The 11,892-nt window shown below is 38.7% G+C and overlaps 1 protein-coding gene across 2 annotated transcripts; it reads left to right on the plus strand.

Moving 5' to 3' along the window:
* The first annotated feature begins 606 nt into the window (after positions 1–606).
* Positions 607–7,738, plus strand: prrx1b (paired related homeobox 1b). 2 transcript variants are annotated; one of them, XM_060865064.1, is made up of 5 exons: positions 607–1,003; positions 4,388–4,563; positions 6,105–6,286; positions 7,078–7,139; positions 7,412–7,738. In XM_060865064.1, the coding sequence occupies exons 1-5, from the start codon at positions 763–765 to the stop codon at positions 7,465–7,467; spliced, it is 717 nt and encodes a 238-aa protein (XP_060721047.1). In that variant the 5' UTR covers positions 607–762; the 3' UTR covers positions 7,468–7,738. The 2 variants fall into 2 exon arrangements, with proteins under 2 accessions (XP_060721047.1, XP_060721046.1); XM_060865063.1 differs by lacking the exon at positions 7,078–7,139.
* Positions 7,739–11,892: the final 4,154 nt, after the last annotated feature.

The raw sequence follows: 11,892 nt of genomic DNA on the forward strand, positions 1-11,892 counted from the left end.
GTTATTTTCGGCGTGCGCTCTGTAGCGTACTTCTGTTAACTGTGCTGTAATCGCTGGAGTGCAGTGGACAGAAGAGCAGACACCGGGGGTCTGTACAACCTCAGAGACGGCACAAAACCTTTTTTGCCACGTAATTATGAGCGCCTATTAGGCCGATCTTCTCTCCCGGGGGCCTCGTTTTTTTTTTTGCGCTCGGACCTCTGCCGTTTGTTAACGTTTGAAGTGCCACGAGCTGCGTGTGTGTGTGTGTGTGCCTGTGTGTCGGGGGGAGGTACTGCTTGGACGCGGAGTTCCAACGAGGCGGCAGTGTGTCCAGCCTCCTCGCGCTCACGGACCAGCCCGCTTTTACGAGCGCACGCATGTGCTTAGGCAGCGGCATTCGGGCAAACTGCACTCAGTCTTAGGCACGCGTGATAACCGCGACGTGGGGCAAAAGCTTTCGGGGTTTTTTTTATATCTATCTCTCTCACTCACAAGAAGGAAACTACGACGGAATCGGTGCAAAAGCGCTTCGTTGCGAAGTTGTTTCTGTGCGCAAAGGCGCCGCTAAAGAGCGGAGTTTTTTTCCCACGGAATTGACAGTTCCACGTACTTAACGTACCACATCTGGATCCGTGACCAAGTTTAAATTCAAATCGACCAAAACAATAAAATTGAAAAATACATAAAAAGAAGCACGTTTTGGAGACACGTTCTTCTGTGTTCCGGTCTCCTATGCAAGGGACGGTTTTGCTCGTCCGCTGTTGTTAGCCTGTTTGCGTCATGACTTCTAGCTATGCGCATGTAATGGAAAGACGAGCCGTCGCGGTGCCCAGCAGACTGGAAAGCCCCATCACAGCCAACGTGGACAACCTGCAGGCAAAAAAAAACTTCTCGGTGAGCCACCTGTTGGATCTGGAAGATACAATGGTGGGAGCGCAGGCGGATGAGAGCGTGGGGGAGACCAGGACCATGCTGGAGTCTCCAGGTCTGACGAGCGGCAGCGATACCGCGCAACCGGAGAGTAAGTGCAGCCTCGAGCTCACACTAACACACCAGGCAGTCTATAGTGCTTTTACTTATCATTATCGATCGATCCATCATAATCATTATTATTCCTTTTGTAGATTAATATTACTATTATAGAAAACATATTGATAGACAGTTTCACAAAACAGATTTCCACAAATCCACATTATGATCCTCGTTGTTCAGGGAACGGATTGCGCTTTAATGAAATCGAGAGAGATCTTTCTATGGGTTAGTCGACACTTTTCATGAGGCTTCACGCGAGGACTCCACATCTTCCCAGAGTCCGTACACGGGATTAGTGTTCTTATTAGCAGTCAGCACAGCAGTTTCCCACATGAACACGTGCACAGATTAGAATTCTGAAACTGAATTGTGTATGTTTACATTGCAATGCTGAGATATATATATATATATATATATATATATATATATATATATATATATATAGAGAGAGAGAGAGAGAGAGAGAGAGAGAGAGAGATGTCCCTCTTTGCGTTTTAAGCTAAATCTTTTTGTGAAAATATGCAGAACTTAAAAAAAAAAAATCACAAATTGTAAGTATTTAAAACACCTCATAATACATCAATTTCTATCTATAAATGGGTCTGATGATGTGATCAGTGAGCGCGTGCTGGTGCGCCTGCGCGCTGGACACAATTACAAAAGAATAAACAACGAATTGATATAAATGATTCATTAACGTGGCGATATTATTGAATATACCAGCATATAAATAGTTGTGCCAATTAAGGGTTTAGGAAACCAAACAAGGCCTAGTTCAATTAAAGCCACTCCGCACAGAAATGATAATGGAAAGAAAAATAAATTCTAAAAATAAAAATAGTCTTTTTGTATATAATTTTTATTTATACATTTTCTCTGTATTATCCCGAACGTTAACAGGATAATTATTTATTTATTTATTTTATTAATTTTTATTTCGTTGGTTTAATGAAATGTTTTTCATTTGTAACGCTTTGTTTGTGACATTAAAATTGCTCTCTAGTTGAAGTCCTAAGCTTTATTATTGACCAATTTATCATATTTATGATGACGTTTAAATTGCAGTGTAAAAACATTAATATTGTTTTTTTATCGAAAAAATATTATTAAGAACATGTTAAAGTTACAAATGAAAATTACAAACAAGTTAAAAATTCTATCATGAAACTGACCAGTTAAATCCTGACATTAGACTGATTCAGATCTCAGATTCCGTATCTTCAACAATTTCTTCTATCTATCTATCTATCTATCTATCTATCTATCTATCTATCTATCTATCTATCTATCTATCTCTTATTATATATAAATATATATATTTATATTTCAACATTTTCTTCTATCTATCTATCTATCTATCTATCTATCTATCTATCTATCTATCTATCTATCTATCTATCTACCTATCTACCTATCTATCTCTTATTATATATATAATAAGAGATAGATAGGTAGATAGATAGATAGATAGATAGATAGATAGATAGATAGATAGATAGATAGATAGATAGATAAATGCTCATATAAGTGATTTTAAGCAGTTGTGTTTACAAGTTAGGCAGCTTTACATATTCTGTAGATTTTGTAGACCGCTGTGTGTGTGTGTGTGTGTGTGTGTGTGTGTGTGTGTGTGTGTGTGAGTTTCACATGGAAACACCGTTAAAGCGAATTTCCAATAAAGTGCGGAAGTTTAACGAGATCTTGAATACACTAATGATTCCCACAAACAGACTGAGCTAATTATGCTACAGCCTCCGCCGCCATGTCTGCGCAATTAGCCCTACATCATGTGGGAAAATGTAAATTAAATACATAAAAAAATTGTTTTTAATCCGGACTTCTACTTGATTAGTATATGTACATTTAAAACAGGGAATGTGTAGTGTTTTAAATTAATTAACGCAATGACATTTTGTGTAAAGCTCCGATTATTAGACATCTCTTAGACAGATACAGGTGTCGGCTTCATGGACCAAACAATAGCCAACCAATCAGGAAGAAGGATATTCTGCCGTTAATGAGTGTAGCTAATCATCGCGCGTTTTACTGCATAGTCGCTACTGGTTTAAATGTTTTAGCCGCTATCTTGTTATTAGCAACACTAAGAGAATAACAGGAGTGTGACGTATTCATGTCTAAAATCTTTTAAATAATCTGAAAAATATAACATTTAAAATATAAGAAGCTTTATATGCATATAATAATATTTAACAAATATATAATAATAATAATAATAATAATGATGATGCTGCTGCTGCTGCTGCTGATGATGATAATGATAATGATAATAATAACAATAATAATAACAACAATAACAATAATAATAATAATAATAATAATAATAATACTTCAAGTCCTATGTCCAAAGTAAATGTTAGACTACTAAAAGATTTTACAACAAGACCTTCCAGGATTTTATTTATTTTTGCTGTGGTTTTACGCTACAAAAATACTTTGTACATTTACATTAAGTGACTTGCAGCAGCGTCGCCAGTTATTTTACTTCGATAATTTTTAAAAAAAATATTCTTACTATAAGTACAAACCTGTAATTTTACAGAGGCATATAGGAAACATTATATTATTTTAAAAAGCATGTCAGTGATTTATATTGTTGTAACTACTGTATTGACTTTAAGAAATCCAAAATCCTCTAAAATGGTAAGAAGAAATCAATCAGTAAATGTTTATAAAATCTTTGATCAATTTTAGTTCAATTCACAAACAACTGATATTAAATTCCACAATAGGAACTTGAACCTGAATGAAATGTGAACAGTGAGATTGTTAGTGTATTATAGAGAGAATAAAACAGTAAGCTACATGGAATTTCATTTTAAATTCACCAAGCTAGCTATCAAGCGTTTGTTCCCTAGCTAACATTACCCAGCATTTGCCTGGCTGTAAGTTATGTTAAGAGTTTTTATGTTTCATTTTAAGCAATAGCTAAATACAAATTAAAGCCATACTTTAGAAAAGAAAGAATCAAAACTTAATGAAAATAAAAATTTGAAAAATAAATCGTGTTTATTCAGGTGAACGATTCGGCTAGATAGTTAATGACACTGTATATTTTTACATTATAATAATTTTCCCATCAGTATTTCATTATCTCTACAGTCATGTGCTTTGATAGTCCATAATCAGACATTATTGCTGCTATAATACTTTCCCAGAGTGCCACGTGGGCTGCCTTGTCATTCTGTTAAACATGTTTAGATCATCGTTTGAGGTTTGAACACAGGATCTGAACAACGGAAATGATTGACGGTGTAGCTAAGGCATCACACCCCACATGTCTGATAGGAAGCATTGTGTTTGTGATTTGAAACTAAATAGGTAATGTTTGTGATGTTTGTGACGATGTGGACAGATGAACAGTTGAACTCGGAGGAGAAGAAGAAGCGTAAGCAGAGGCGGAACAGGACCACGTTCAACAGCAGTCAACTGCAGGCGCTGGAGCGAGTGTTTGAGAGGACGCACTACCCTGACGCCTTCGTGAGAGAGGATCTGGCCCGCAGAGTCAATCTCACCGAGGCCCGAGTGCAAGTAAGGCCAAAGTCTTTGTGCATCAAGCTTCTCAAATAATTACTAATTCCCTTCATGTTAAAAACCTCAGAATATAGCATTCATCCAGGACCTTAGATAATAATCAATTTGTATAGTGTTGAACACTAGAGATATATTGTTTAGTAAATTAGGAGATAAATCAGAAGATATTGTTTATAATAAATGTAATTAAATTTATTAACGTTCTATTATTTTATAATAATTAAGTTTATGTAATATACAGTTATATGCAACAATGTTATTTATACATATTAAATCCTAGATAAAACAAACCCTAGGATTATATAATGGATAAACAGGTGTACAAAAAAGTCACATCGTTGTTTTTGCTTTGTGTGATATTTTGTGGTCCAGCCATATCGGCGTTTAAAAAAAATCCCAATCAGAGTTTTACATAGAAGAGAGCAGAATGAAAGCACATGCTCCAGACCAGAGCCGCTCTCCACATGTTATAATGAGAGGGGCTTTTTTTTTTCGCTAAAAGATGGGGATTGTGCCCATTTATAGATCAAGAGAGAAAGAGAGAGAGAGAGAGAGAGAGAGAGAGAGAGAGGAAAGAAAGAAAGAAAAAGCGAGAGAAAACACATCTGCAATTAATGTGTCCCAGAGAGGGTGAGCGATTCCGAAAGGCTTTGATAAAAGCGACTTTGAGCTCATTCCTAAAGCGCTGCGTAACCGGACACTGCGCCTCCACCAGACCTTGGCTTGGGAAAGGAGCTTGGTTCTGTTTCTCCATTGCTGTTCAGAGCAAAACGAGTGGCACTTTACCACAGCGCTATCATTTCATCTTTGTACAGGGCTTGTGAAAGCTTCGCGCACCGTTGATCTATATTTGCTTGTCTAAAACTAACCTACAAGAGCTTTATATTATTTCCGGGTGCTATACAGTAAGATGCTCCGGATTGCTTCGTTATAGTCTTTCACTCTCTCTGTGGTGGATTCAGGTTTAGAAAGCACAAGGCCCTCGTCGGCAAAGGACAAGCTCGGGATCGAAATCTTTAGTAACAAATCCACGGTGATTTCCAGACATCAGTTTTTGCAGTTTGTCAAAAAAATTCGTTACACAATAATCTCCATCCCACGTTTCATTTTACATAGAAACCACATTAAACCAAACGAATGATTCGGCGAGTCATATTTCACAGATCTAAAACTCTTTATTTTGTTCTCTGAATGATTTTATGGCTTTTAAATTTATTTAAAAAATGTAACAATTTATAAATGTATTTAGTGTTGTAGTAGGAATTTGCACAGAATATCGAGCATGTTGTACATTATATCTTATCCTTTCAAAAATATTTTGCTCCACCAAATTCAGCTCAACAACTCATCACTTTTCATAACAAATGAAAACCTGCGTGCTTTATTTCAGGTGTTTTTTGTTACTTGGGGTTTAGATTAATTTAACCTGAAACAAAACAGATAATTACGTATTAAATGTTTAAATATATTTTGTGGATTGTGTGATCGGTGGAAGTTCTGGGCTTTGAAAATAATCCTTTCGTCATCTCGTCCCACAGGTATGGTTTCAGAACCGGCGGGCGAAGTTCCGCCGTAACGAGCGGGCCATGTTGGCCAGTAAGAACGCCTCACTCCTCAAGTCGTACTCAGGAGACATAACAGCGGTGGAGCAGCCCATCGTGCCTCGTCCCGCCCCGCGTCCCAATGACTACCTATCCTGGGGCAGCGCCAACCCTTACAGGTAACCCCAGTGACCTTAGTGTGCTGTTTGTGCCACTTTCCTGCCCCTCTCAATCCCAGAATGCCCTCCAGCTATCTGCTGTGTTTTCCTTTCATTTCCTCTCAGCACATGACCTCTGCTCTATCTTTGTTACTTGCCCCAGTCTTATCCAAAGTTCTGCTCTATCTACTGTTTCCACCAGTTTGTCTATTTGCATTTTATTCTTGATGCAAAATGATTCCCTCTCTGAACAAAATAAGTAAAAAAGGGATTTCTAAAGTGTTGATAAAATGATGATAAAATTTCTGACGAAACAATGGAGCACGGACGGATCTCAAGCAGCTCTGCATAGCAGTGTGTGTGTGTCTCTCTCTCATTCTCTCAGCTGGGAAGGTGGTGGAGCTCAGAAGCTCAACCCCTCACTGTTAGGTGATAATCTGAAAACAAACCGTGTTAAATCCATCTCTGTGCCCTGTGACCTCTGGGTTATAAGCTACATGCTAACAACGTGAGGAGGAAAGCTTCACTGGGCAGGATTTTCTGTGACTCTGGTTACACTGGTTATGCTCTACAGCGATGTGTGTACAGAACAGCTGACCAGGCCACTCGGGCCACACGCTCAACTCCTGACTGTGCAAATGTGTTTTCTTAACCGCTTTCTGGCATTTATTATGCGTACGACTAGAAACCAGTCCAGTAAAATGAGCTCATGCAGATTTTTGTTTTTTTTTTCCTAATGCACTGATGTGCACAATTATTACATGTTAATAAAGTACATATAAAGCCTTAATAACTATTTATATATTCTGAAGCTGGTTTCCGGGTTCGGAGGGAGGGCCAGTGCGAGTGCCACAGAAAATGCTGCCCACAGAAAGCAAGTACTTTTATTTTTTTTATTTTACTCTAATGCCATTTAAAAATAACTAACTAACTCAATAAACTAAATAAATTGTAGCAACAATCAGAGCCCTAACCAGACTCTTTGCTGTTTGAAGCAAAAAATAACCTACAGTATCTAGTGTGTATAATAACTGAGATGTCTTATCTATCTGAGATGTTTATATATATTTATATTTATACTGTATAGGTTGTATAAATAAGTATTTGTGGACTCATTCTCTGTGTTGATTCTTTCCTGTTCCTCAGCACAATGGCAGCCTACCCACCCACTTGTGCCAACACCACTTCCACCCAGGGAATGAACATGGCCAACAGCATCGCTAACCTGAGACTAAAAGCCAAGGAGTACAGCCTCAACCAGGTCCCCACTGTTAACTGAGTGGAGGAGGTGCGACAGAGTAAAGAAGGGAGGATGAAAATGAAGAAGAGGAAGCCTCAAAGGAGTTGGATGACTTCAAAAATGGGACAAATTGGTCTGAGTTTCCTCTTTCTCCAAAACTCCATTGGGAATGGAACGATCTAATCCTCCTTCTGGAATTATGGCTCTTAACCTCTCCTCCTCCTCCTCCTCCTCCTCTTCCTCTTCCTCCTTCTCCTCCTCCTGCGCTTTTTTTTTGTTGTTGTTACCATCTTCATCACTGCTGATGACTGTAGACACTTTTCTGAGGAAATGAAACTCTTCATATATCTGGACTAATGTGGAGACTGCAATGCAGACGTAGTGTCTGGATGATTTAAACCCGCCTCTTTTTTTTAAAATCTCATTTTCCGTGGCTTTAAATTAGAGTCAACTGAATGGAGCGTCTTCTTCAACGAAGCTAGTTTTTATAGCATCTACGCGAGGAGGAAAGGTTCATTTGCTGGAAACAAAAAACACTGGGATTCTCCGGCTCTGTTAAACGAGAACGACCTGATCCACCCGAACTCTTAAAAACAAAAAAATTATGGAGGAACATCTACCAGCTAACCTTGTTGCGCTCGACGAGAAAGGTCATGTCTTAAATACATTTCATTCTATATAACCTACCGTACCACTGACACGTAGCTGTCGGTTCATGGTGATACATGTAACTTCTCATACTAACACAAATGTAATTAGTTTCTCAAGGACAACTTATACTTCCTGTCGTTTTTTTTTTTTTTTTTTTTTTTTTTTAACCTGTATGCCATTTCATTTTCGTAATTGCAAAGAATATAAGAATAAAAAAAGACTTTCAAGCATAATCGAGAACATAGTAGAGCGGCTTCTAACGGACGCCTAACGTCTTCCTATCAGCTCTGTTGCAGGCAACAGACAAAACGACATCAGGACAAAAACACATGATATAAACATCTAATAATCCGCCTAATCCCAGCTAGCGTGTGCTAAGAATCCAATTCTCCAGCTGCTTTTTCCATCGTGTTCATTTCCTGGTCGGTGTGAGTCAGAGAGCTGTGATGTTAAACAGGGTCGGTGTTGTGGACATCTCTGTAGAACTGTGTGTGAGAAAATGATTTATATAGAAAGTGTACAAGTGCTTGTTTTCTTTATCTAAGTTCAAAACAAACTCCTTTTCTTTTCGGTTTCTAGAAGTGACACATTTTTCAAAAAGTGTGTGTTTTTTTTAAACAGCGCTCATTTCCAGATCTTTTGAATAGACCGATATTTTTTTTTTTTTGAAAAATGTCCAGTTCCAGTGTGAAAAAAAAGTAATTCGTGATTTTTTTTTAAATCATAGCTTTTTACTATGCTTTTAATGATTATTAAGTGATTTGAATAAAAACGAATTATTCCTGAGTTACTTTGTGAGTTACTTCATAACCTTTTCTAATTTTTTTTTTTCATTTTCGAATGCAACCGAAGCATTTTTTACGCTGGGTTTCTTAAGATCCTTAGATCGGTCGTTATTTAGAACAGGCCATGTTTATTTATTTATTTATTTATTTATTTATTTATTTATTTTATAGTGTTGCACATTATCCATTATGACTCGATGTCCAGTAGTCTGAGGTCCATTAAAGATAATAAATAGATATAAATGCTACTGTGGCCTTCGCCAAGAAAAAAAACCTGTAAGAAGTCGATTTCTTTTCCCGCTCTTTATTCGTCTACTGTTGCATGTCTGTCTTTTTTAAAAAAAACCATCAGGATTAAGGTTTTTTGTTCTTCTGTGTTTGCATCTTCAACCAGATTCAGTAATGTATGCTGTATATCACGCACTCTGAACTTTCGCGTGTTTCTTGCACCAGTCCGGGGTGTGTATGTCTCACCTTTCAGACAGCCGTGGCCTTGTTGACCTGAAGTGCTTCCAGATGTGCGTAGGCAGTGACCTGCTCGCCCTATCCGCAGCACCTTGGGCCTGGGGCCCTCGCTCCCTCCTTCAGCCCTGCCGGCGTCCCCTCAGACGGGCCGCAAGCGCAGCGGATGACATACAAGCGCCTCACCCCCTTCAGCACCACATCTGGAGCTTATTACAGAGGAGACAGTCCGAGAGAACCGGGGGGAAGCGTCTCAGTGCGTGTGTGTGTGTGTGTGTGTGTGTGTTGTATGAGAAGGAGTGTATATGAGTTAAGGGGGTGGTGCGAGCACATGTATACCAAGCTGTTTACATATGCATCAATATTTTTAAAAAAACAAAAAAAAAACACAACTCATTTCCTTCTTAACCTCGTGTTATTCTTGCCGTCAGTCTCGCCCTGGTTTTCTCTGTTCTCTATCAGAACCGCGCTGTATGTCCAGTCAGAGCTTTACTCCAGCCCCTATTGCCCTCATGATGGTGGAAAATTTATTAATAAGAGCCTCTCAGATCTGGGTTTATGCAAAAAAAAAAAAAAAAAACACTATTAAATGCTTAAATGTTACAGGCCTTGAGTGAAATATAGCCCAGCTGTTAAAAGCATGTGGTTAGGGTGAACAACCAAAAGAATTTCCTTAACACAGTGCCAGTGTAGAACGTATACACAAACCGTATTCGCTTATATGCAGAATATGAAGTCTGAGCACAGAAATCCACCTGCTGTGAGAAATACAGTAGAGTGCGTGCAAAAAAATACACAAAAAAATCATTTGGATTAGATTTGCTTTTAAATAATAAGTTAATAGAGCTCACTTCATTAGCAAAATGTCAAGGGATAAAAGTTCATGGTTGTGTTTAAATGCTTTCATTATAAGACTGAGTGAACAGGCCAGTATAATGGTATGACATTCACGAACATTTGAGCTTACTCTCAGCAAAAAGCTATTATTCATGTGGGAGTTCAACCACAAAACCTTCTATTGTCTTTCTCACTCTCAGCAGTAATAATACGAATCTTCCAATCTTTAAAGAAATCTAGTTTTCGTGCTTTTAAATGTGTCGTGATCTCATGATGAGTCCTCGCCGTCAGACGCAACACCGCACAAAGAGCAGAGGAAGCAATAATCAGATGTGACGTTGGAGCTCAGACGTCACCATTTAATCAGCTTTAGTTTTTTTATATATATAAAAATATATATTATATAAATATACTGTATATAGCCCTGAGATGGGTTGGCACTCCGTCCAGGGTGTATCCTGCCTTGATGCCCGATGACGCCTGAGATAGGCACAGGCTCCCCGTGACCCGAGGTAGTTCGGATAAGCGGTAGAAGATGAATGAATGAATGGTATACTGTATATAATAATATAGTAATGTGCTGTATAGAGCTTTGAAACGTCAGAGAACATGATTTAGATTTCGGTTTCTGTAAAAAATGGCAAAACGAGCCATTTAACAGCCTTTAACTTTTGTCTCTGAAGAAGTCTCCACCAGCTTCAATGTTTCTCTGAGACGAAAATCCCTTCCTATTTATTTATTTATTTGTTTATTTCATACAACTTAGCTTTAATGTGTTAAAGAGAAGTGAATTATTTGTTAGGAATGTAGATGTAGTTTCTATAGAGTCATGTAGCTTGTCTTGAAAATGTACTTGTCATTATTTAGTGTATTTATAAACCATCCAGGATCTTAAGGAAAGCTTCGTAACGCCTTCTACAGTATCAGCTTTTATCCACGGTGAAGAATAGTAGGTCTCTGTGCGCTGAGGAAGTGTAACGCATTTTATCACGAACACGCCGGAAAGTGTTCGGATCCAGAGAGATTCACATGTGTCGCAGATTTATGAATTCATACCTGAAAGATCTGAGCAAGAGCTTATCTCCTCATCGCGCATTTGAAGTTTGCTGGCATGCGCCTCAGGTCAATAGCAGAGCAGAACTCTCTCGGGGTCGCAGGTCAGAACAGGAGTAGATTTGACTTCAGCCTCAACGCTTCACGTTCGGGTCACGGAACGGACGGATCTCACGTGCTCATTAAACACGACCGAGGGTTCGTTCCACACGTGACCCAAAACGTCTGCACAATAAAAAAAAAACAACTCAAAAAACCTTCATGTGAACCTTGAAAAAGATCAAACGTCAAGTACCCTTTTAACCAGCTGACCCTTTTAAACAACACCTCACTCTTTGTCACAGGTTCATTGATATAGTCAAGCAGCACCACGCCGGCTTTTTCAGGGCCGACCTCGGTAGTTAAACTGTCCCTAATTTGCTTCCTGCTCTCGTTACTCTTTGTCGGCCGAGCGAGGGGACGACGAAGGTCCCAGAGGCGCCGCCATGCTGGAGAGAAAACAGCCCGGTGACCGATGGCGCCCAAGCAAATCGCTAAGGTCACTTAAAACCCGGAGATGGTTTTGAGGAGAGATGAGATCTCAGAGTAAATGTTAGTTT

This window comes from Tachysurus vachellii, chromosome 3 (assembly GCF_030014155.1).
Source record: "Tachysurus vachellii isolate PV-2020 chromosome 3, HZAU_Pvac_v1, whole genome shotgun sequence".
Taxonomy (NCBI): domain Eukaryota; kingdom Metazoa; phylum Chordata; class Actinopteri; order Siluriformes; family Bagridae; genus Tachysurus; species Tachysurus vachellii.